A 21570-nucleotide genomic window follows, 5' to 3' on the forward strand; every position below is an offset into this window, starting at 1 on the left:
TTCATTTGGAGGTAAAAGAGAAGGAAAAACTCACATCAGCTTCTCATTTCTGTAACTACTCCAATAAGCTGTAACTGTATGTTTTAAGGACAGTGAAGGTTGATTAGGTGCATTATAACTAAGATTCCTGGAACTGCAGAGAGCAGAACAATCTAAGCCATTTTTCTTACAGTTAATGGTACTGAAAATAGAGCTAGCCTTTTGTACACAGGCTGCAAGCTGACCCAGGGTGACCTATACCATACATGATAAGTATTACAGGAAATACACACTATTTCCAATTATTAATAAGAAAAAAAATTGTATGCATACATATATATATATATATATACTGGGTTTTATCTGGAGCAAAATCAAAAGAAATTTTTTTTTTTTATACAAGTTCATCTAAAGACCTAAGGAGTCCACCAAATACTAAACAGTGACTATCAGTCAAATTAGCTACTGAGCACCTTTCCCTCAGTAGTAATCAATGAACAGCACATAATCCCTTGCAGTATTTTCTTTACCAACAAGAAAGCAAACCGGGTTCCTTCTCACCATGCCTGCCTTCCTTCCAGTCATCCCATCTCAAAAATTTGGGTCATAAGCTGAGTCTGGGAGATTGCCAAGAGGAGCAGCAGGTCTGGGCTGGGCAGGAGTCGGGGTGGGGTGCGGCCGAACGTCCCCAGGAGCCCTGCCAGCATCACGAAGGGCACAATGGGGAGATAAGCAGAGCAGCCACCCCTCGGTCCATCAGCAGCTCCCCCACCCTGCCTCAAATAGGTCTTCAGCTGCTCTGCGCTTGGGAAGTTGTAACCAGACTCTTAAATCCCAACTTGTGAGGTTGAAGCTCACATAGTGTATAACACCCTGGAGAAGCAGCCTTAATGAAAGGAGCCAGGACATGTGGCAATTGCGGTCAGCTCTGGGAGAGACGTAAGGCAAAACACACAGAGCACATTCCAGCAGCACGGCCTCATATTGATGATGGAAGGGTTAAGGTTGTGAGAGACATGCTGAAGGAAGCTGACATAATCTCCCAGCTGCCACAGCCACACAACTACTAAACAGTGCAGAGCAATCCCTTGGCTACTATAAATGCCGCAGAAATCCTGAGCAAAGGCAACAAACAGGTTTGTAACCTGTGTGAACACTGCAGACAGGTACCAGGGGAGCTCTCAGACTTGATCTTGCAACCACCTCCCAGGCTCACTCTGGAACTTGGGGAAAACCATTAACACTGCTGGTCTAAACTGGGGCCATTCCCCACCTTCTAATCTGCTCATGGAAACTGCAAGTCCTAAACCAAGCCCGATAATGGCTACCTACTCTAATTAGCCAATTATGCAAAAGCGGAGACATGAATCAAATCTAAATTATATTATGGATAAAGTTAGGAGCCATAAACCTAATCACAGCATGAAAGATTCAGGTTAGACATCAGAAAAATCCTCCCCTGGCAAAAGCAGAGAAACACCAGAACAGATGCCACTTAATGCGTAACCAACTTGTATCCTACCTCCCTTGAACTGCCTCTTTTTTGTTTTATACTATCTGACATTACACTCTTTTTTGTGTTTTTCAGGTGCCCACAGTGTATGCACATGGTTGTAAATACAATAAATACTATTAAGAAATGGTGGATATTACAAGATTTATAGCAGATATTCAGGATTCACTTTACAAATACAGGGTCCAGATCTAAAAACACCCTGACTTTACCAATAGGCATAATTATGATTTATGGTTTTACTCCATTACTAGCAATGTAAGTAGATGTTTGAGAAGAAACAGCTCTTGTAATAGTTTTAAGGATCAGGCCCTGAAAATGGAGGATACAGATGGTGAACACAAGATGCACACTGAGTGAAAACAACTCTTGCTTTCCATGGTGGCAGAATGCCAGTTAGTTAGAGCCTGCTGATGACGGTACAAGAAGAGGAGGAAGTGTCATGCATATGTGCCAAATTTACTCATTTAAAAAGTGAATTGGGCATCACCGTCTGTTGCAGCTAACCAACAAAATGAGATAAGTGGGGCAACAAATTAGTCCCCTTTTAATCAACTAGCACTGTCATCTCCTTTGTAAACAGGGAGTTTCTAAATTTGTTTTCAATAAGTTTGAATCAGTAAAAGAAGATGGAAACATCCTGTTAACAAATTACTGTCTCAATTCAAAGACCATCAAGGGACTTTCTACAGACTTTAGATCAGGATCAAAATACATACATAGCATCACTCCATGAAGCAAAGTCAAGGATTCATTACTTTGGTTTTTAAACGTTATTTGAGAAAATAATAAATTATTAGGATCCTGATTGTGGATTTCCAGCAGTGTGACTACACTATATTGATGAAGGCATAAAGGTTTGAAGAATTAGGCCTTTATTTTGCTTGCTACTTGGCTGCATAGGCCTAGACAACTACCAGATAATGTTGTATTATTTCACTTCTTGTTGTAAAAGGCAGTAGAAGGAAAATCCAGAATTCCACTACCTTATCTCCCTTTAGAATGCAAGTCTCTGGAAAAGATAAATGCCACCTACTCTTTGTATGCAGAAGGTGGCACCTGGACCACTTACTCCTGATGTGGATGTTTGCAGGGGGCCATTCCCAGTGCTCCTGATACACCATCCCAGTCAGAAGAGCTCCAGCTCCATAGCCATTTATATTTTAGCACTCCTCAGTGCAAAAGAGCTCAGTTCCAGAATATAATGCTACACAATAAGCAACCATAAACAAATTGGATTAAAAATAATCTTGTAAATGGCATAGGTATTTAAAGAAACATTTCCTAAAGTGATACAAGTCTGAGTACATGATCGATTAACAAAAAAACCCCCTAGATATAAAGAAAATGGATATGAAAATCTAGGTTTTCATCCAAATTTGAAAGCTACTTGCACAGGATGCCAGCAAATGTTGCAGTCTTTACAAAAATCTTTCTGTAATATAGATCTTCATCAAATCCAGTAATTCAAAACTAATTCAACTGAAAGCTAAGTGAGAAGCTGCATGGTTCTGGTTTATGAAAGATTCAGAACCTTTACTAATCCAGTTAAAATAATTTGCCAAACAAAACTACATGACTACAGAAGGTGAATACACAGCCTTTGCTTCTAAGCACATAAAGTAACTGCCTGAGGAACACTGCAGCATTGCATTAGTACTGCAACATCCCTTCATTTTTGCTTTCCCTCTCTGTGAGGGGGAAATTAAATTCTCTTCAGAGTTTCCGCTGCCATTGAAAGACATTTCAACAATCCAAACACAGGATTTACTCCACTGACCACTAATGCCAAAGGCCCTCAAACCACTTACTCTGAAAGAAGATGAGTTTTGCAATTTGTAGCTGCATCTATAAAGCAATGAAAAATTTATGGTTTCTTTTTGACTGCTATAGAAAGGGTTGTTTTGTACATTTCTTTCCTCGGGGAATCCACTGCTACAATTTTCCATTGAAGAGTTTCTGTACTCCTGCACTGCTAAAGTGATTGCAGTGCTGACCTAATTTGGGTCATCAAAAACGTAGGATTAATCACATGTCTAAAAACAAACAAAAAATGAATTGTTACCAAAAGTTCCTTGCTTGATTATATGTAACTGTTTCTATCAAATACTATGCAGCATTCTTCAAAATGTTAACACCCACAGGCTGTAATTTCTGCATTTTTTTCATCTGTAACAAATAATAAAGAGTAATCTACATTTCATTTTTCCATATTATTATTACCAACGGCATATGCACTATAAACATCATCTACTGCAGGATGTCAAAGTAACAACAGAAACACTGATCTACTCTCAAAAACCCCTGCAAGTTGGGTATGTATTAACCTCAGACACTGTGAGGTTAAGCTGCCTGTCTATGGTCAAACAGTGAATTTGACAGGACGACGAATAAAGCCCAAATTCACTGATTCTCCAGCTCTATCAAGACAACACTGATGTATTTACTAAATTTTAATTTAACCATCTGTATAATTTGTATGTCTAAATCTCCAGAGTTTGTAAACAGCAGGTATTAATGTTTCACTTCAGATTCAAAAGAATGAAGTACACTAAAAGCTGGTTTTAGTTTAATGGAAATGAAATGGCCCATATCAAAACACTGTGCTGCTTAGAACATGCTAATGCTTAGAGAACTGTATGCAGCTCTTGGGTTTGATTACTCATGTCATCAGAGCTGGCAATCAGCTTGCAGAGGGCTGCCTGGGATGTTTCCATACAGCTCCTCTTTATGTAAGGCAGGCACAACCTTGACCCTGCCCTTGCAAGCACAGCTCCCTTGAAATGCCACAATGAGAAGTCAGTCCCATTAGATTTTACAGATCTTCAGCGTATGCCCACTAGTTGGGATAAGTACCCGCTGTGTATTGGCAGGGGGTTACCTACCCTGCACTCAAAGGATATTTGGGTTTCCAGGAGATCAAACAGAAGTTTGTTAGAGAAACCACTATAGGATTCTACTGCCTGCTCCCCAGTCCTGTTTCTGTTGATACAAATGTGCCCAACACATCTCTCTGCAGGAGACCCAAACTGACTTTTTCCAGAAGTCCTAAGAGCCCCCAAATGTGGAGAGCCAAGATGAGCTGCAGGTACCCAGTCTTCAGAAACTCAACATTTGCACAGGTCACAGAAGAAGCAGAGAAGCATGCACGCTTCAGATCACCATAGGTGGACAAGCCTTTCTGTGTTCAGAAACAACCACTAGTACTTGCCTAAAACCAAAGTCTACCATTCCAGAAAGTTTTGCACATGCAAAATACAATTTCAAAATTTATTTTTAGCTTCACTGTCTTCATTGTGCCTTCGCCTCTCTTGCCAACTGACTGTCTCTTCCCCACCTTTTTATTAAAAGTTCCCCTGACTTGCATGCTTTATTGGTCTTTCAGATCTTACTAGTCCTAACCATTTCATAGGTTAAGCAACATCTGCTCAGATAAGTAGAAGAGATTAACAAGTCAGAGAACAGTCATTACCTGCAAACATTCTGAAAATAGGCATCTCCACAAATACAACAGAGCCATCAATTACAGTAAACCTAGAGGTAGACAGTATTTGCACAGAAAGAGTATTTTAATCTTATAAGTAGCACACACAATGAAATAGGTTTCTCCATTTCCAAAAATGTCAACTCCAGTATTTCAGGAAATAAACAATTAAATTGGTGCTTGCAGTGTCACTAAATGTAGATTGTGTCATACTTCTAGTGAATAACCAATTCTAGAATAAGGGACTAAGCATGAGGGAAAGAAAACCAAAAACATTTAATCCGTAACAGCTTCAGCTCTCACTGACAATCACCTCTTCATGAACCTCTGGGACAACCTGCACGTACAGCAGCATACATGTGTTCAATAGCGGAACCAGAGGCATCCAGTTACCCCAGTTACTTGGATAATGCTAAAATAAAGACATGCATTCTTGAAGAACTCCAACTCACCTGTAATGTAAGAACACTTTTCAACCTCTAATAGACTTCATCTTGTTTTGTTTTTAATTTGAGCAATCTACTTACTAGAAAGAATATTGTACTCAACTAAGGATCTGTTGGAAATTTTATTTTGGATTTCTTTGGATTTTGGATTTTGTAACAAAGTTCATTTTTATATATATAAAAACTAGAACTAGATGTTTTTTCTTTTAATCAAGCATGTTTTGAGAACAGTTTGAGCTGGGGTTTTATAATAGATCTTTAAAAGATGTTGTAAAAAGCGATTTTCCCTCATTTTGAAAAATTCTGGTTTCATCTTAGCTTGAAGATAAATTTTAAAAAAATAAGATGTTGCTTTTCAAGAACATCGCAAGACAAAAACTGAAAAACTATATATCAAAAGCATGACAGTTTTCAAGCAAAAATTCTGGGGAAGTGTTTATAAAATTAAAGCAACTTTTGAAAACTGTTATAAACATTATGACTTGGTGACTTAAACCAACCCCCCCAGTTAAATAAAAAATGTCTGCATGGAAAATCATGTTGGCTAGGTATCTGCAATTTAAATTAGGTATTGTGGCAGTAAACATACCAGAGTAACAGGAGGAGACGTGGGTAAGGCTGAGATGGAAGACACACACACACACATAGGCACAAAATCTTCCAGGCCTGTTGTTACCTCAAATGACAGTATTGCATAGCACCTCTCTCTACGTGGGGAACAGCACAGGACTAACCAATGCATTCCAAAATTAGAAAAATAAACCCGGACAGAACCATTTGCCCTGCCAGAGACCAGACTGGTGACGCTGCTGGAGACTTCTGAGGTCTTCCAGTGTCACTTGGATTGTGCCAGTGACTGAATGCTTGTCCTGAAAAAGAGGGAATTCACTGTGCAACCCTGTATGCAGCCACAGGTACCTGGTATGGACTTTAAAAGTAGAAATCTTAAAGACCTCAGTAAACTTCAAATTATTGGAAAATTTTGTGACAGCAGCCTGGACATGCCACCGTGCCTATTTAAAATAAATGAAATACACTGACCACTGTGTGACACAGTTCTTTCAGAAGTTCTTTCACCTGCATTCATAAAGTTCCATACAGGGGTCTTCCCACAGAACTGATGCGGGGTCGACAGCCACTGCAGAAAGTACAGGTGCTCCTCTCTCCCCGGGGCTGAACATGAGACCATGGAGCAGATTCAGAGCCACCTTGTCCCCAGATGAATGAGCCAGTTGGAGCTATGGCATGACTGCTGGGAATGGTGGGACCATGCTCTGCTCCCTTGTCCTTGGTCAAGCACATCCCTTTCTGAGCTGTCTGCTCCCTCTTGGGCAGGGGCAAGGCCTGCTAGCGCAGCAGAGAGGCAAAGCACTGGTCAAGAAAAGCTAAGTGAGCCGTAAAGGGCAAACACGTACGAGGGGTGCCATTTGGCAACAATATAAGGAAAAAAAAGATGTAAGTGGCTTATATAAACCAGGGCCATAAAACCCCTGTATAAAGGCAGTTAAGGACACCATCTCTCCCAGCCTGAGGTGCTGCTGGCTGAACACTCCAAAAAGAACAAAATTAAGGTTATGCAATGCCTTGCATTAGATCCAAATTAAATAAATTCAGAACTAGCATTTTGACAGCAACATGAGCCAAACGAAGCTTGTGCTGCTGGGTAAAACCCCTGAACTCCTCATCGTTGTTGTGGTGACTGGGATGGGTAGGAGATGAGCAGGGGCTGCCTTGGCCACAGGAGCCCCAGGAGGTGCAGGCCCCTGTCCCTCCTAGCCAGGCCTCAAGAGGCTGGTCCTCTATGGTCCAGCTTATGGCATAGGCTTACCACAATAAGAGAAGCTCAGCACTGTTGGGAATTAAGGCTTGAACTGAAGCCAGCTGAAGTCAATCACTGACTTCAATTCATTTTCAGTCAGACCACTGTAGCACTCTGTGCCTCTGATCACCACCACCTCCTTCTTCTGGTTCCTCAGCTGGAGGTAGACCTGCACTGTCACTGACTTTCAAGGACTACAGAAACCAAAGATGAACACATTCATTCATTTCACACACCCAAACAATCCTGAAGATTGAGGAGATGGCAAATGGAAGTTGTGCTGCTTATGCTTGCCACAAACCCCACTGACTGCAGCTATCCTGTTGACTTTGAGCGCAGAGTTGCCCAGCTTCATTAACAGTGACACTTACTGCCGCCCTGAGGGTTGTGTGCTTTCCTCTGGCCATGGAGGAAAGTACCGAAGAAGCTCACAGATATGAAAGTGCTTTGAAAAAAAGGTTCCTGCAAAAAGTAATTCACATAATTCACCGACCTTGAAATCCACTGAACCAAGTTACTTGTAAACACACTTATTTCATCTTTTTTTGCTTATTCTTGTTTAATTTTCCCCTTCAAATAAGTCAGCTAGCCATGTGCAGGCTCTGTTACTGTTACAGCAGTCTGTGCTGGGGAGCTTGTGGTCCAGCCTAGTTTAGCGGGTGCTGTTGCCTTCGTACTACAGCACCTTCCACATCAGCAACCAAACCTCCCCTCCTGCTACAGTTTGCCATGAAGAAGAGTTTTCAGTTCCAAAAGTGCTGTCATTCCACCTATCCCTTGACCCAGGATAACTCCACTCCAGGCAGTTAACCTGACAATCAGCAGAGCTGTGGGAATACTGCCATTTTCAGAGCACCCACAATAGCTTTCCCAGGGAAAACTCCATCTTCTAAAACTGATGTCAAGGCCAGCACCAAGCGTACCTAAGGTACATTCCATTCCCCAATAGAAGTTTTCAACTCCCAGTCACAGTCAACATGTAGTTCAGATCCCTCTAAGAAAAGGCTAAAGTTAGGCAACTTTGTTAGAGGAAGGAAGTTGATGCAACACTGGTTTCTACGCAGTAGAGCTTCTGAAGTATTAATTGAGCTTTTAATTTTTCCTATGAGTAATATAACGTACAGAAAATAATATATAAGCAGACAGCAAGACACAGAGTTCCATACACACATCTGAAGAATACTATTCTCTACATTTTACTACATGTATAGTCATACAAAGTTCACAATGCTGTAATACTTTTGTTTTACCTGTTGTAGTAAACCACTAGCAAACTGATCCATCTTTATTCCTAGCAGAATTTAAGATTTTGGTCACTTTTCAGTAAAGTAACGTTTAAATAACACAGAAATGCCAATTTCATATTAGCTTTCTCTATAGGGAATTGAATTTAAGACCGAAAGAAAAAAAAAAAAAGGCTAATTAAAAAACTGCTACTGAGTTTTAAAAGCTCTATGCAGTTACTTCAGATGATTGCTCATCAATTCAATAAAACCCTAAAGATTACTCACATCTAGCAGCATTGTCATCAAGGGCAAAGTAACTGTCTTTTTCGTCTTACAGAAAAAATGGACTTTTCATATGCTGCTAATTACACCTACACATTGAGTACCCATCAGTGTTAGAAGCTAAAAGCTATGAGCAAGTTTTATTTCTCTTTTTAGAAGATGATAATCTTTTTGGATCACTCCATCAGACTTTAGAACTGGTGCTATGATTTTCCTAGTGGCATCTATTAGTTGAATATCAAGTGCCCTAAGGATCTTGTAAAGTATCTTTTTATTTAAAATTATACCCAATCTCAAATACGTATTAAGAATTTCTGATTGCAACTGAAATGTCAAAAATGAAATCTGACATATAAAATCCACAGTGTTATTTATATTTGAGGGGTCAGTCATATGGGTCATTATCATTTCTAACATGAAATTAACTTCTAAAAATTTCTACTGCATATTCCAGACATGTATCCAAGAAATTAGAAGATCTATGAGATTCGTCATAGCATAAGAATGAAAAAATTAACATTTGACTCTTTAATTTCCATCATGGATAAAATTAAGAGGAAAGGAACTCTGCTTTTTATACCTGCATGATGCCTCTTAACCATTTACAACCCTTGGGCTCATGTTTCACCCACAAATACTGGCATAAACCATTCCACAGCAGGCAGTTACCCTTCCCAGAGGAAATTACTCAAATATTCCCAGAATTTGTTCTTAATATTTACTACTGACATTCCTTACATGCTGTCATAAATGCTGCGTGACTTTCAAAAATTGCCAAGACTGAAAGAACATCATTTGCAAAGCAGAACAGTCCTCAAAGCCCTTCTGCAACTGTGGCGGCCCTCAACAGCATCACATGCAGCCCTAATATGTCAAGCAATATTCAATCAAGCCACTGATGAGAACAATGTTAAGATTCAGAGGGTGCAAATGAAAACATTTGTTTCACTATTCTTGACCATCTACCCTTTCCTGAGAAAACTACCCAAACATGACAGATGTCCCTTTTTACTGAGGTTTTCATCTTCTTATTCATTCTCTTAAGGTCAAGTATGCAAGTCTTCCCCACATCCGGTGTAACATTTTCATTTTTTTGTCATGTGCATTGTGTTCTGGAAATGTCAGGATTTAGTTAGCAGGAACTGATGTGGACAATGAATTACTGACAGGATTAACATCTCACTAGTAAAAAATAAGGAGTATATCAAACATCTACTTTATGGGGAAAAAAAAGAAAGGAAAACAAAACTGTCTGTCATTAGGGTTAGCGGTTGCTGAGCATTTTGCTTTTTAGTTTGCCCAGTTCTATCGTTTCCTTGTACTCCCCTGTCTGCCATTACGTCTGTCTGTCTTGTCTTATTTTTCACCATCTTGCATGTGCCTGGCAAGATCCCTGGGCAGGGTCGTCTTCTGTCCCCTGTGGAGTGCCAGAGTGGAGGACCATGGCTCCTGGCCAGGGATGCTGCTCATTTCAGCAATACATACAATAAGCAATAACAATGGTGAAAATTCCATTTGCATTTGATGCAACTAGCGACTATTAGTCTCCTTCATTTATATTTGTCTTCTTTCCCTAGGCAAAATCCTGCCCAAACTTCACAGTTCCGCTGAGGGGAGCGGGAAGGGAGGAGTTCCTTACAAGAAACCTGAGAGGTTGGAGAACTTCTTCCTTATTCCTATCAAATGCTCTGGGCAACCTGTTGGTGTTTTGCCAGGCCCCTGATCATAGGATTTTGTCCCCATCACTGTGGTGAATGATTTAGCTTGCTTAGGAGTTCAGTGGGAGCTGATAATCTGCCTATCATGACTGATCTAAAACTGAAAAATGGTCATGCACATTTTAAAAATAGTTTATCACACCACATGTATTGATTATTTTTTGGAAACACTCCAAGAGACATTATTCTGAGAGTCAATCTAAGATAAATATGAGCTGAATTTATCCAAAACAGGTTGGATGAAACATTGTTACTAGGCTCTCAAGACTTTTTCTATACTAAATCGCACACATCTAAACAATATATAACTGTCTACATACTAATATCACAGCCTCCCGGCAATTATGAATCATTAAATAGAATTCTGATGTGGCTTATTTCACATATGCACTGATATTTGAAAAGCCTGAGTTCCCATTCTCAGAGTACTGAAATGCCTTCCAAAATCCTTAAGTTGTATCACTAAAATGGTTTGGAATATGCACCGAACTAACCCCAGTCATCTACCTGGGACCCGCCAGAAAGACAAACAAATGCTGTCAGGCAGTAATAAACAGACTGCAGAAAGCTGAACCATAAACAAAAGTATGACTAAAACCACTGTGAAAGAGAAGATGCAGATCTGCAGCCCTGCTGCTAATAAAGATCTGTCACTCAACCTTAGTGTCTGGCAGCAAACCCACTACAGCAAATTCTACACCACTGAAGCTGGGACATGGAAGACCAGTTGGCTTTGGAACCAAGTTTCAGATCATTCTTGAGTGCTTGAGAAAAGCTGTCAACCTTTGATTTACATATAAAAGCAACTGATTGCTAATTATTGTGTAAATTAATTGCTTCCCAGGGTTGATTGCTGCCACTATTTACTGCTACAACCTGAAGAAGTCAGGGTCTTCTGTTTAGTATTTGAACATATTTACAACTTTCAGAAGCAGAGAGAACAGGTTTAATTTTCAGCAGCCTACCTCAATGCCTCTTCCTCACTGGAATGAACTGTGGATACTATAGTCAGGTATTTCTTGCGCAAAAAGAATTACATTATACACCTGCTTCAATAATGTTGCTCATAAATAAGAATGAAATGTCAGGCAGAGAAGGGTGGATACTTTCTGAAAGGGAAAGGGAATATAACTTTGGAATAACTGATTTCTGCAATAAATAATTTATAGCAAATTATTATTGGACATACATTTTATGGAACATAAAACTAGTAGATAACGTAACAATACTTTAAGATCAAAAAGCTGTTCTAAATTCCCTCTTTCCTGCCTGGAGCTCAAACTCCATGCACAACCCAGCTCTTTGGACCTCCCCCTAATGGACATCTGAAGTGTGGGGCATCGTGCTGAGAAAGAGGTATGGCTCTCAGTTCTACTTTGACTTCCCTCTTACCCACCAAAGTGACAAATATAAAGTGTGTCATCTGTTTTAGATCCAGGTAGCAATACTACGCTGCCAGGAGAGCAAGAGGGCATCCCTGTGATAGGAGAAGCCCTAATGCAGCTGTGTTGCCAGGTGCAGCTCCACCATCTCTGCATGCCGTCTTACAGCTAGAAAACATTCAACCCTTTAAAAATATCTCATAGGTAACAACGTGCTTAGTTCTCCTTTACCCAAGCTGTACTCTGACATGGCAAGCAGCAGACTCAGAAGCAAAAAAGGTTTGTTTGCAGCTTCCGGAGCTGTAAGTACCTTTTTTGGCAAAAATGAGAGAGCAGCACCAGCGGAGGAGCAATATCCTCCCCTTCCACCACATGTTCTGCCTCATCTCTTCTATTCCAGGAGGGGAAGAGAAGGAGGCATTCTGTAGAAGAGACCAATATGTAGACGGAAATGACCCTAATTAGGAAGAGATTTATGTGAGGATTTCCACTTGTCTTCCACATTCACTGCATACCATGTTGTATTAATCAGAGTATCCAGCCTACTATATTTTTAAATGTTAGTAAATTTAAAATGGAACATGCCACTTCACTCCTTCCTCCTCCTGTCCCCCCACACACCATGAATATATTCTGGAAGAAAAGAATACATCCACTACTTGTGCAGATTGTAAGTATTTCACAGATTATACATATAAGGAGGAAATAACTATATATTGTTTCAGCAAATCTGCAGTGCTCCATGCCTATAGAAAATCTGCAGGAATTGTAGCAATACAAACACTTAGACAACAGGAGGTAACCTTCCCCTGTGAAGCAGGGACCAACTGTCAATGGCTGAGACCTGCTGTGAATAATGAATGACATTTTTTCAGGCAGTGACTTATGCCTGAATTCCTAAAGGAGATGGTCTACTTAAAATGGTTTATTAAAACTATATCCCAAGGAAAATCCAAACTCTGTTTAATGAAGGAATCTGAGCAATCTGTGATGCATTTTCCCTCTCTAGTTCTTCATGTGCTATTCAAACCCATACAGAACATAGTTAAATCAAGGATGTCTAAAATATCTCACTTGCTAAATTACTATAATTTGCCTAATTAGCAATTACAACCCACTGTTGCCACAGACATTTGCTGAGTAATACCTCTGTTTCACTGTAGGCTTGAGTACAACAGAAAATAATAACACATAAAACCCACTAGAGTTAGATGCTTAACAAGCACTATGGATAAATCGAAAAGAGGGTCACAACTTCAAAGGAACTGGAGCTTTATTTTACAGTGCAGAGATTAGCAATATAATTAACGAGAATTATAACAAAACAAAGGAGAGAAATCACTGAAATCCTCTAATCATTCAGCTTTGGGAAAAGCAAACAAATAAACACCAAACCAAAGCCAAATGTTGTCTAAAACACTTTCTTGGTGCACTGTGTTTCTGATCCTTGATCCACTCCCTCCCCTCCCTGCCAGCCTCCTGTTAAAAAGAAAGATTTCACACCCATTCCACACTTCAGAACAAGATTTCAGGGAGCTTAGCTTTTCCTACAATGTCAGGAACAAGCAATGATAGGATCAGATAAAAGCACATAATGAGATTGTGTCTCATTAAAAAACTCCACTTGTGCTTCAAAGGCACTTAACTCCATTAGAGGTAAGACTGAGAACAGTACATACACCTACAAACACAACACAGCCATGAGTGCAGAAGAGACCCTATGCTGCAGAAACTTCGTTTCTTGCTGCAAAGTAATCACATCAAATGGCAAAACATTTTTCTGAAATGCATGGATTTTATGTGATGAGACAAGACAATATTAAACAGGGTACTTGATGTGCCTTGCACTAAAAGGGTTTCCAAACAGCTAAGTGTGAAACATCTCCACGTTCAAAGGATGCACAGTGGAAGTAATTGCATTTTTGCAAAGAGCACTTGGTATGGCAGCAGCTCAGGGCACCCACTTGCCACAAACTGCTTCTCTAACAACTTGTCTCCCGGTGTAGCCAGATGCTGCAGATGCCAGACTTCAGTCTCAGAGGCATAAGAGGGAAGGCTGCAGACCCACCGCTGCCCAGGAGAGCAGGTGCAATGATCACTGACACTTCTGACATCCCACCCCTCTGCTGAGACTCATGCACCTGACTGTGGCAGACAAGTCTCAAGTGACAGGGAAAACCACCTGCAAAACTTTTGCAGAAAAACCAAATTCAATTCTATCAAATTTAACTTCTACAAAGAAAGACAAATTTAAATGTAAATTGAGATTATTACAGGAACTACCATGAATTCAAAGATTAAATAACTGCATTGAAATAAATCAGGCAACTATTATTGAAAGATAGATGCAAGCCTGAATAAAATTATATTAATACATCCTTAACAGTAGCACTGAAAATTAAGAAACAAATTCAACCAATTTAGTGATGTATAGAATGCCCGAATGAATTATATACACCTTTTCTCAACAAAAAAGTTCTTATTCTTTTGCTAAATCTATTACATTAGTCATACCTTTTAAAATATCCTCATTGCTAGGTATGCAAAGCTATAAAAATTATCACACCTCATATCAACTTATTAATTAAAAAATTAATCTTTTTTCTCTTTGTGAATTATATAATTACTGGTTTTATCAGGAAAATTCTTAAATTTCTGTATAAATAGATGATGTATAAAACATACTTTAATTTTTGTTTCAAAGTTTGTATTACAAAATTCTTTAGCTAAAATTATAAATTAATACTCTAATGAACTCTGTGAAGATGATTGATAAAATTATTTATTAGCAGTGAATCCTTCACTGTTCAGTGCCATCCAGGTCAGATTTAGCCAGAGATTGACCCTAATCCTAAATCAGATTTTCTACCTAGCCTCTATTCTGCAAGCACAGAAAAACTACAGATGGCAGAACGGAAGAACACAACAATACCAAATAGGAACATTCATTTTTTAAAGACAATTTTAAAATAAATTTCTCATATAGATTTATGACTAAATTTGCTGTTCGGCAAAAGAAATATGAAATAAGTCAAAACAAAAAGCTGCCTGGTGAGGAATATTGCTGAAAATACAGTGCTACCACTGAAGCCAGCTCTGAGGCCAGACAGGGTCGCAGGGTGGAAAGGAGATAATGTGAGGGCAGTACTGTAGGCAAGGGGACTTTTTAAATAAGTTCTGCTCTCCCCTTCCCAGTGTCAGCTTCTCAACTGCTCTACTACATTCAATGCTATTTTTCATAGGACTTTGGGTTTTTTTACTTGGGGATCTGAATACTAATGAAAATCAATGTCTACAAGGATGTTTCTAGTTTGCAGTTAAAACTATTCCACTGTTTCCTTCATGTCACTCAGGAAACGTAAAAAGGCCTTCTAGCAGGAATATATTACATATATTCTCAATACGGGTCCCTTCAAACTGTAACAGCAACAAACACAGGAGTCAAGACCCACCATCTAAACTACACCAATTTCCATACACTAACCTCTTACCTGTTGGTAAGAGTGTTTTGTTCTTAACATCTATCTTCATGATTTTCTACATTTACAGGGTACAGGACCACAGCATAAAAAACATTACCTCCATCCTACAATTAACACAATGCTCCCATGGATTATGCTTAAGTACTTAAATCCAGGCAGATTTACTTAGAGTTGTGTTTGCAAACAGCAATCCATGGATTTACCAATGCCACTAATTTGTTTAATTCACAGTCAGTACTTATTTCATGATTCATTTTTATACAGTTAGACTTTTATATTTTTATTTCAGCTACGTGTAAAGGTCTGCCACCAAAACTTTCTATAATGACAGAGAAATAATCTATATGGAAATGCTGTTGTCACCAGGTCTCACAAGAAGATGCAGACATGCTGTATAGGCAGAGTCCAAAAAGGTCCCCAGAACCTTTTTCTACCAAACCCTGGGGCACCACTTACCATCCAACACAGTAAGAAAGCTAAATCCTTCTGGCAACAGACCAAAACACAAAGCCAGTTTGAGTGTTACCTTTCTCCGAAATATTCACCCTATCACCCACTTACCCACAAACAACATGTTGGGGAAACCTGAACCTTTACTGAAGGTCTGCTCCCTTTTGAGGTCATGACACCAGCCACACAGAACACAAAAGTCTGACCAAAGAGCTGTAATTAGTGAATCTCACCACAGTGAAGTGCCACCGTCTGGATGTAAAAGTCTTAATTACAGAAAATATTTTCAGCATATTTGTGAAGATTGGTAGCAAGACTTCTACAGCATGATTTGGCCATCAGAATTTATAACCAGGAAAATATTTGATACAACTTCATACAATGGCCATTTATTTTAATGGCATATCATGTAGAAAATATACAACCAGTACTTATACACTTGCAATTATGCTAAATTAGCTGCCTCTCAGATTATAATTCACAACAAAACAGAATTAAAATCTGTTCCGATATATTTTAAAATGAGGCAGTAACACATCTCTTTTCAGGAACTCTCATCCACTTAGAAAATCCGCTTTCCCTGAAGAGACTTCCATGAATGGCTTTCCAGTTTCTCTGCCTTGAGGGCTGGAAAGTCAGTCAGATCACCAAAATTATCCTCAGAACTATACATATAAATACACACAGACAGAACTATTATGATTTTTGTCAGCCTAGCAGCCTGACACCAGAGACACAATGCAGTCCATTCCTATGCACTGGTAAAGCAAATTTGTTCGGCCAGTATTGGAGGACAGGAACTGCTTGCAGTGGAGCAGTATTTTTTGCCACACATAGGGGAATTTTCTGCTAAAACCAGCTGAGCGGTAAAGCCCAGAAAATTATGACATTTATAGTCATACTCAGACAAGGAAAACCCTTCTGTGTCTGTGCTCCAGTGCTGAACAACTGCTGTCTTTACTATTGGTGTGAATTGAACTGGTAGGCAAAGGTTGCTCCAAGAGGCCTTTTCTCAAGGGAAAGAAAAAGCCCTTCAGTTAGGAAGATTCCCTTCCCTTTGAGACAAGAGGACTGTGTGGCTCTTACCCTGTCCCAGGGGTGGCGTTGCCCAGTGGAAGGCAGACTAAGGCTGAAGTAGAGGAGTTCAGGCTGTAAAGAGCATCCACAAAGTGGAGAGCCCTATGAGAGATGATGGTGAGCAACCTACATAACAAGTGAACTAAGATGAGACATTGTGTCATGAGGACTGGCAGCTTAGGTGCTGGGCCCAGTATCCAGCAGCAAAATAGAGACAAACTAAACCTGGTGTAGCTGTAGAGCCTCAAGAATTGAACCACTTGTTCCAGGGTGACAAGTGGCCCACTGGACAAGCTTCTCTGAGGTGGACAACAAACAGGGAGCTGAGCAAACAGAAGCAAACTTCTGAGTCGTTTGCCTTCTATTTTATGTAATTTTGGTGGATGCAGTTCATACTTGAGCTTTTTACAGCCCCACACCAGGAGACAAGGGTTTTCTTCTGAAAGGGGAGCCCAGAATGGAGGTGCCTCAAGAGAGCTCACAGTGGGGTCAGGTCTGACATACAGGGAAGCAGCAGTGGCCACCAAGAAGTCAGTAGCAGCAACAAAGAAGCAGAGGGTAAGATGGGAGTAGGACCCTAGGGACCTAGAGGTGAGGTTGGAGAGGAATGCCAAGAGGAAATATGGCATTGGGAAAATGGTGAAGGTGGGCAGGGAATTGGGACTGGGAGGGTAAACAGGGAGTAGGAATACTTGGGAAAGATCTACAGCAGATGATGTTGTCTCTGTGTGTGGCTCAAGTGAAAGAGTATTTGGGGCAGAATAAGGACTATTAATAGGTTTGTGCTAGGATCAGTGGGGAACTCCAGAGTGGGTGGAAGTGTTGGGAGGCTCTGGGGCTGATGTGGGGACCTCTGGACTGTGTATGGAGGCTGGGCGGTGGAGGGACAGAAGAGGACAGTTTGGGAACCTCATCTGAGATTAAGCTGCCAGTAGCTCCTTCTGCTACTCCAGCTTGGGTGCAAGGGTGCACCCAGGACAGCTTTACTTCTCTGCAGAACTGTCCTGTTTGTGTGTTGGTTTTGTGGAGGGCTGATGCAATGGGCTCTGGGTCTGTGACTGAGGCTGTCTGGCAGAAGTGACGATTTTTTTTTTATTGCAGAAGTCCAAGCAGGTGATTCAGGGACCACTGTCATGCCCACATCAACACACCCTTCAGCATTACCCTGTAATATATATAATGCAACTGAGCTGGGGATTGTATTAAGTAAAATTGCAGGCCTTAAGAAGATTTTTATTGAAGAGTCTACAGTCTCTCACCTACCTACCTTTACTCCATGGCAGCACAAGTAATGAATAATACTAGGTGTCCACAACAAAACACCTGGGCTTGACTTTCTGTGATGCTGAATACTTATGGATCTTGTTCATTCTGAGTTGTGACTGATTGCCTGCTCTGAAAACTGACACCCCTCCTCAAGAGGGGTGCCTCATCAGGGCCTTCTGAAAATATTTACTCCACATCAACCTTCCAAAACTGACAGAGGGACTGGGGTCAGAGGATATCAATCAACCTGAGATAAAATTGCAATTAGGACTACTGTATGATAGAGTAAGTTTTAGAGGGAGAAAGCTCATTCCTCAGGCATTGGTTAAAAAAACTCCCACTTCAATAATGTTCTTTTCGCTGCATGCAACAAAACATTATTCATCCTGCAACCTTAGCAGCTTCTGTTAAACTGAAGCGGTCACAGCTGACCTTCCTCAGTCACTCTGACAAGTCTATATTAGTTATCCTAATTATGTAAAGATAATCAATCAGAAATTGGAGAACAATGACTTTATAAGGGTTCATAAAAATTGAATGCAAATCCTCTATGCCACTCAGTCAGGGGCAAGTTACTCCCAGAGCTACAGACATATGTCTGTGCCAAAGTCAACATAATTTTTTTTTTTTTTTTTTTTTTTTTTTTTTTTTTTTTTCTGAATAGGGTCTGTGCCCAAGAAGGGAGCTTGCTAATTGCCTCAGGAGGGACAACCACTGGAAAGCTACTCACATTTCCCTATTCGGTGCAACTCCTTCATCCTCTCTCATTAGTGTAACACAGAACAGGAAAGGTTTTTATTCAAGTAGCTTCTGTAAATTTTTTTTTTTTTGGTATTCCGATATTACTCTGATGTACATGCTCTATACCCCCCAAAAATCTAATTTATACACAAATTCAATTTCAGCAAGTTCTTCATTACTGATCGGGATTATCAGGGAGGGACTTGGAGCAAGGACCCCTCCACTTTCCATCCTCCAGAACCTCATCCTGTATGACAAGCCAGGCTAGCTCCACATCACTGATTTCTAATGCAGAGCTTAGAGAGTACCCGTGTCACACATGATTGAAACAAGCTAATACCTTCAATTTTCAAGGGAGATATGGAGGAGAAAAACAATTATCAAGGAAGAAATGAGATCCTGGGTGCTTAAGTCATACAGGTCTGCTAGAGGTCACCAGAACTGAAGTTTCTCATATATCTTCAGAAGAAGAAATATGAGGTCTTGTTCAAAATAGTAATGGGCTGCTCTGTATCACATTTGGAATTCCAGATGCTGGTTAGAAAAGTTGATAGCTGATAGTCAGGGATCCTGTTTAGTATACATGAAAAGCAGCTGTTCTTAATGTACTTAGTTAACCTGACACCATCAAACTTATATTCGGTCGTTGCTGGGTCAACTACCATTTCTTCCTCCTCCCTCAACCATACACATCCTCTTCCACAAATAAAAACCTCATGGTCCAAAACCCAAATGGCCTTGATCAAACTTTACCTTAATTAAATATCACTTTATTGTTGTTTTTTGTTTTCTCCCAATCCCATGTATAGACTTAAATCACAATCCGAGCATTGCTTTTGATCCTGGCTTAATGAGACAAAACCTCAATATATTAATAGAATAGTGTCATCCTGCATCCCCTTTAATGGGATTTTGTCCTCTAGCTATCTTTTAAAGGTGAAAGTAGTTTTCAGAGGCTAAAACACTACAAATAAAAATTTTCTATCGATTAACAAAACTTAGAATAGTCCTTAATCTTCTACTGCTTTTTCTGTTGACCTGATCACCGGAAAGACATAAAAAAGGCAGACTGTATTTGACAATTTTGTCTGGCCATACAGCTCAACCAAGGTACTTCACTAGGTACTCCTGGAATCCATCTAAGCAATTAATTTACCACATGCACAATACTCCCAAACTTTCGACATTGCACACTGTATCTGTTAGCTTTTAAATTTTCCTCCTCAATCACAGATAAATACACTTACACACCAGTGCTTTACATTTCTCCAAGGTAATCCAGGAGAAAGTACAATCAGTTGATGAACTACTAGTATTATTTTCACTCCCAAATGATGATAAAGTAGTTAATACAGAAACTATTTTGCATGTATAAAAAGGTACCAATATAATTTGGATCTGAAAGCCAAACAAACCCTATGAAGTTTAAGAACTAGCACCCAAGTAAAGCACTGTATTTCACAGTAAGAAAAAAATCCCTCAGAACCTTGAAGACACTGGAAGTCTCTCCAGTGTGTGTTCCTTTCAGCTTCCATGGAAGACACATGCTGCTGACCTGTTAAATTCTGTCTGAGTCCTCTGTTGTAAAGCAATCCCAAAGTATGCAAACAAAACCTCATCTGTATCGGAGCATCATACAGAGGTCCTGAATTCGTGAGCTCCAAGTGTTAACACCAACTTGGATCAGGAAATTATGCTTCATACAATGCTGTCAGGCAACTTTCCTTTACGCACTGTAGCTGCAAACATAGTATTTAGAGTGAATAAACCACATAGGTGTATAGTATCCACAGACACATTTCTAGAGAGTTAAAGAAAAGTCAATAACATCATCCAGACCTAACAGTTCCTTGGTATGGATATGTATATACTTTCCTGCCCTGTGCACTTGGAAGCAAAGGCAAGTAGGATAACGTCAGCAAACTAGCCTGAATTACTAGTGCGAGATATACATACTCGCAAACGCATTTGGCAAATCAATCCATAAAATGACCCAGTGTTTTGATTATAAAGATCTCAAACGCTTAATTTTGTGAAGTAGCAGCTTCATTCTCTAAAGCAAAATCTTTTCACAGAAATGTCATACGGGTTCACAGTCTCATAGATAACTTAGCTCACCACTTTTCATGAGGGTGGGGGAGGTGGAGAAAGAGGAAGGGATATATTGTGCAATGCAGTACTTGTAGCCAAGCAAATATAAAATACATATGACAACTAACTAAATGGAGATGCTGCTGCTACTGTCAAATCTATCTTTAAACATGTGCCAAAGTAAGGGATTTAGAGTCTGTTTCAAATGGTCATTGAAGTCCATAAGACTCTATTATTACTTGCTAGGAGCACTCAAACTCATACACAAGAAATAAAGGCAGGTAGATTACAATGAATTGCAACACACCACTGTAAACTGGTCCTTAACACATATCTGCTCACTGCCCAAGCACTGTCCTCAGGAATCATGTAAATCACAGCAAAGCCTCACTGGATGATACACAACCGCATTCTCATAGTCTTTTCCAACAGGTCCAACAGTGTAGACTAGGGCACAGCTTAAGCCTTGAATCCTTGAATTTAATGCTTTCCAGAGTTCAACTGTTTTTAAATAATATACCTTCTGTTATGTTGAAATTACTCAGTGTATCTCAAAAATGTGGCCAGGTGGAAATCTGCAGCTGGAAAGGTTAAAAAAAAAAAGGGGGGTGGGG

At 39.9% G+C, this 21570-nt stretch overlaps 1 protein-coding gene across 5 annotated transcripts in view; it reads right to left on the reverse strand.

The window, feature by feature from the left end:
* The window catches only part of RPS6KA2 (ribosomal protein S6 kinase A2), a 286123-nt gene that overhangs the window by 134941 nt on the left and 129612 nt on the right, over window positions 1-21570 (reverse strand). The window contains exon 1 of one of the 5 annotated variants that reach the window (XM_026846442.1): window positions 15341-15429. The exons of the other annotated variants lie outside the window; for them this stretch is intronic. Coding sequence (XP_026702243.1) covers window positions 15341-15370 — 30 coding nt within the window. The 5' untranslated portion in view covers window positions 15371-15429. Of the gene's footprint in view, window positions 1-15340; window positions 15430-21570 lie in introns of those variants that run through there. 5 annotated transcript variants of the gene reach the window in all.

This window comes from Athene cunicularia (genome assembly GCF_003259725.1).
Source record: "Athene cunicularia isolate RWA chromosome 3 unlocalized genomic scaffold, athCun1 chr3_part1, whole genome shotgun sequence".
In the NCBI taxonomy this organism is placed as follows: domain Eukaryota; kingdom Metazoa; phylum Chordata; class Aves; order Strigiformes; family Strigidae; genus Athene; species Athene cunicularia.